Consider the following 5,000-nt stretch of genomic DNA (forward strand, 5'->3'; position numbering starts at 1 on the left):
TGACCCGCATGCACAAAAGACCAACACCTCAACGGTTGTGATTGGTGTAGAGCCCTCCTCAACGGTTGTGATTGGTGTAAAGCCCACCTCAACGGTTGTGATTGGTGTAGAGCCCTCCTCAACGGTTGTGATTGGTATAAAGCCCACCTCAACGGTTGTGATTGGTGTAGAGCCCTCCTCAACGGTTGTGATTGGTGTAGAGCCCTCCTCAACGGTTGTGATTGGTGTAAAGCCCGCCTCAACGGTTGTGATAGGTGTAAAGCCCGCCTCAACGGTTGTGATAGGTGTAAAGCCCGCCTCAACGGTTGTGATAGGTGTAAAGCCCGCCTCAATGGTTGTGATTGGTGTAAAGCCCGCCTCAACGGTTGTGATTGGTGTAAAGCCCGCCTCAACGGTTGTGATAGGTGTAAAGCCCGCCTCAACGGTTGTGATTGGTGTAAAGCCCGCCTCAACGGTTGTGATAGGTGTAAAGCCCGCCTCAATGGTTATAATTGGTGTAAAGCCCGCCCGCCTCAACGGTTGTGATTGGTGTAAAACCCGCCTCAACAGTTGTGATTGGTGCCTCGATTTGGAAAAATTGGAAATGGGCTTGAATGGGCTTTTGGCCAGATGGACTTGCAGAGCAAATCTCAAATTTGCCGAAAGTTCGTCAGGGTTTTCCCAGGCTAGTAAAGTTAGGGAGGTTATGGAAGAAAGAAGCTTTTTTTTTTTTTTTTAATTAAACTTTTATTTCAAAATGTTTGTGTAATGGCAGCCGTAACATTAATGAGCATGTGCTGAGGAGGAGCGGTTACGGTATGATGCTTCTAGTTTTGATTGAATTGAAGTATCTCCCCGTACACTAATTAGGTCTAACAGCTCCCTCTCCCTCCAGTGACCTGCTCCATCACTGTTCTCCATGTTGTAGGCCTAGTCAAGTTTTTAATGTTACTGTCTGTGTCTAGGGCTAACTCCCACTGGAGCATAATTGTGACAAATGTCGATGTAGATTGACGTAAAAGTCACATCAAATCCGCCTTGGTTGTTCACACTGCGGCTGCATTGAAAAAAATCAGACCTGGGTCTGATTCAAGACCACATATGGAAGTGGTCTAAATCTGATTTGAGTGTTCACACTACTTCTGAAGAAGTCTGACCTGTTCACTTGACCCTAAAAAAAAATCTGATTTGGGCCACTTTTGCCTGCAGTCTGAACGTAGGTCCGATGGCCCAGGGAAAGTAAATATCAGTGGAATGTAACTATGAGGACTATGGTTAACTGCTCCTCAGATCTCTGCAGAGTAAATACAGACAGCTAGCTAGACTATCTGTCCAATCTGAGTTTTCTGTTGCACAACTACAACTACTGTTGAATGTACACATGTTCCACCAAAACAACAAAGACTAGCCAGACCTTCCTCTGCAGCGCTGTGGAGGAAGGTCTGGCAATGGGAGACTACGTGACAGTAAAGTGAATATCTTCTTTGTGGACAAAACAAGACATTTGACGATTGTGATTGTTTTTTCTGTTGCACGACTAAAGCCCAGTTCAGACCAAAGATTCGCGACGAGACAAGTTGAAACGTGTGGGTCTCTTACATTCTAAAACCAGCCTCTGGAGATTCGACCAGCTGACTTCTCTATTGGCTGTTGAAACAGGAGACGTCTCTTACGTTCTAAAACCAGCTTCAGGAGACTTGACCAGCTGTTTTCTCTATTTGCTGTTGAAACAGGAGACGTCTCTTACGTTGTAAAACCAGCCTCTGGAGACTCGACCGGCTGACTTCTCTATCGGCTGTTGAAACAGGAGACGTCTCTTACGTTCTATAACCAGCCTCTGGAGACTCGACCGGCTGACTTCTCTATCGGCTGTTGAAACAGGAGACGTCTCTTACGTTCTATAACCAGCCTCTGGAGACTCGACCAGGTGAGTTGCAGCGACACCATCAGCTGTTTGAGTCGAGCTGAGACGGGCCGGTTCAGACTGCTCCAACTTTTCTCTGCGACGTTGTAAAACGGTTTCGTCTCACTGCGAATCTTTGGTCTGATCTGGGCTTTAAACAACTTTTGAACGTACACATGTTCCACCAAAACAAGTTCCTTCCTGAGACTATTTAACAGAGGCACCGTGGCTCCGTCTGGAGCTTAGCACCGCCCAAGACGATTGTGATTGGTTTAAAGAAATGCCAATAAACCAAAGCACGTTCTTCTCCCATCCAGGAATGCTGTGTGGACTAGCCAGACCTTCCTAAGCAGCGCTGTGGAGGAAGGTCTAGAAAAACTAGGGTTGACGGTTGCTCACCGACGATCTCCTTGGTGTGGCGGGGCGCTCTTACACTTCGTCACCTTACTTCCTGCTTTGAGGGCGCCGCCACTACAAAGCTAAATATTTTTTTCTTATCTTATTGCATTTATTATTGACGCTTTGGGCGAAATTGTTTTCCTGACATTTTGACTTTTTTAAATGAACTGAGAGACGGGAAGACTTCTTGTTGTTGTTGTTTCTTTTCTCTGCTTTGACAACACAGATATGTTGATTTTGTCGGGCCAATAAAAAAATTGAAAATTAAAAAATTAAAAGGTGAAATTTAAAATTGAGGAAGATGGAGGGGGAGAGAAGGGGGGGGAGGGAGGTGAAGAGAGAGAGGTAGTTGGTTCAGAAACCGTGAACAAACACTCTGACAGTCAACACAGCAGCAGAGAGAGAGAGAGAGAGAGAGAGAGAGAGAGAGAGAGAAAGAGAGAGAGAGAAAGAGAGAGAGAGAAAGAGAGAGAGAGAGAGGGAGAGAGAGAGAGAGAGAGAGAGAGAGAGAGAGAGAGACAGAGACAGAGAGAGAGACAGAGAGAGAGAGAGAGAGAGAGAGAGAGAGAGAGAGAGAGAGAGAGAGAGAGAGAGAGAGAGAGAGAGGGAAAGACACACACCTAAAGAGCTGGAGAGAGGGAACCAGTCTGCCGGTGTTTGAGTGAGAGTGTGTCCGGGCTGCGGAGCCTCTGAATGGGATTACTCCGGTCGTGCTGCCGCTGCTGCTGCTGCTGCTGCTGCTGGAGGAACCATGCGGCGGCCGCAGAGCTGCTGTTCTCCCCCACTCCCCTCGCTGCTCCGCCCGCTGCTGCTGCTGCTGCTGCCGATCCTCGGGCTCTGCAGCGGAACAAGTTTCCCGAGTAACATCCACATCGGTGAGTCAGGGACACCCGAGACAAATCCCTGTAAACGTCAATATATTTATACATCTAAATATGCATGCATTTATTTTATTGCTCATATTTTTTTCATGTTCTTTACTGTTTGCATTTTTTTTTTGTCATTTTTTAACATTTTTTTACGTTTGTGTTTTTTTTTTTTTAATTTAAATGTGTTTGTTGTTGTAAAACTGTTTTTATTATTATGATTTTTTTTTGGTCATTCCTTTCACTGTTATTTATTTTCTATTTCGTTTTTTTTTTGTTACGTTTTTTACTGTTTATATTTTTGAAATGTTTAAAATTTAAAAAAAAAAACATTTTGAAACTGTTTTTATTATTATAATTTTTTTAGTCATCCCTTTAACTGTTATTTATTTTCTATTTTATTTTCTGTTTGCTATGAATGAATCTTGTTTTCAGGCTACAGTATTTACTATCAGTGTCGCAGCTCTTATTTTGAAGTTTCAACAAAACAATACGTAGCCGTAGGGAGCACAATAGTACAGCTGTACTGGAATTTAGTTTTTTGCCGAAGTTATTGTCTTAAAATAGAACATCTTCCTTTTTTTTTTTTGGGGAAAATGTATTTTATTCTGAAGGTGCATCGTCACATGTGAAAACGTTAGTGCGTCTCTTCTAAACGTCCCGAAACGTCGTGTTTTCTTTTTGTTTTTCACCTGGCTGAGGAGCACGCGAGGTTGGTCAGTATGTTGTGTCTCATTGTGTTTAATATAAAGTTTTATAATACGGGTGTTCGTCTGCTAGCAAGGACTGCAGCTGAAGTGAGCTGCAGTCTTGCTAGCAGACCACAGGTGTTATTATCCATAGTATAGATATACTGACAGTATATATATATATATATATACTATGAGATGTATTAAGGTTATTAAGGGCTTTAAATTGACACCCGCCACAGCGCCAGATTTCTTTATTTAAAAAGGACAACACACATTAATCAACATAAGTACAGAGTCCAACGTGTAAATGTGCCAGATTTAGCCATACAGGCTAATCTTAATCTGCAGTCCCTAGCAGGTTGATGGCTCAAAACGACAGATACACTACAACAGTACAACACATACACATAAAACAAGAAAGACATAGACAAGTCAAATGACTCAACCACTATACCAGATTATGACAACTGGCAGGTTGATGGCATGAGAGAAACACAAGTATCATACACAGTAGACACAGGTAAAAGTGCATAGACACGCTGACCGCGTGGCGTGAGCGTGTAAGCTGCGTGGCTCCCATGTTAACAGGTTAGAGCTTGCACACTGGCTGCGTGACACGCACGTCTCAAGGCCGTTTGCCGTAGCCGAGCTGGCGTGCGCCAACGTGATGCCAACGTGACACCAACGTGAAGTCAAAATGACGCGTCCAGGCTCTATTTTTTTCAGCTGCGTACGACAAAGCGGAAACAGGACGCCTGAACAAGCTCGAGGGCAACCGGATGCCAGGATGCCATGTTCAGGAGAAGACTGCAACTAGTGTCGCGACCCCCATGCGCAGGTATAAACAGTTAGGGCGCTCCCGTGACGTCACACTGGCGCTCGACAGCTCGGCTACGGCGACTGTAAAACGGCCTTCAGGCGCCAAAAACAAGTGTTGGAAGCGTTTCCAGGCAAAATAGAATACAACAAGATGTTTCTATGTCATTTTGACACAAATACATTTAATAAATGTTTGAAAGTCTCGAGGTTTTGACATAAATGCAGAAATAAATGTAATTTAAAAAAATAATCATAAATAATTATTGATTTTCAAATACTGCACCTGTCAATACAGAAGGAAATATTCTGGAGACTATGTTGCCATCAATCCTGCCGACGTTG

The 5,000-nt window shown here is 43.9% G+C and overlaps 3 protein-coding genes across 7 annotated transcripts in view; 2 read left to right on the forward strand and 1 right to left on the reverse strand.

The window, feature by feature from the left end:
- LOC116036424 (bromodomain-containing protein DDB_G0280777-like) overlaps positions 1 to 5,000 on the reverse strand; it is a 1,700,590-nt gene that overhangs the window by 1,509,171 nt on the left and 186,419 nt on the right. The window lies entirely within an intron of this gene.
- Positions 1 to 5,000, forward strand: part of LOC116067607 (complement C1q-like protein 4) — a 211,283-nt gene that overhangs the window by 79,477 nt on the left and 126,806 nt on the right. The window lies entirely within an intron of this gene.
- The window catches only part of LOC116061952 (glutamate receptor 1-like), a 56,297-nt gene continuing 54,169 nt past the window's right edge, over positions 2,873 to 5,000 (forward strand). For 3 of the 4 annotated variants that reach the window (XM_031316318.2, XM_036008758.1, XM_036008759.1), the window contains exon 1: positions 2,873 to 3,156. In XM_031316318.2, the coding sequence (XP_031172178.2) occupies positions 3,033 to 3,156 (124 nt within the window). In that variant the 5' untranslated portion in view covers positions 2,873 to 3,032. Of the gene's footprint in view, positions 3,157 to 3,775; positions 3,860 to 5,000 lie in introns of those variants that run through there. The other variant, XM_036008760.1, reaches the window with a different exon arrangement.

The sequence above is a fragment of the Sander lucioperca genome, chromosome 13, assembly GCF_008315115.2.
Source record: "Sander lucioperca isolate FBNREF2018 chromosome 13, SLUC_FBN_1.2, whole genome shotgun sequence".
NCBI lineage: Eukaryota > Metazoa > Chordata > Actinopteri > Perciformes > Percidae > Sander > Sander lucioperca.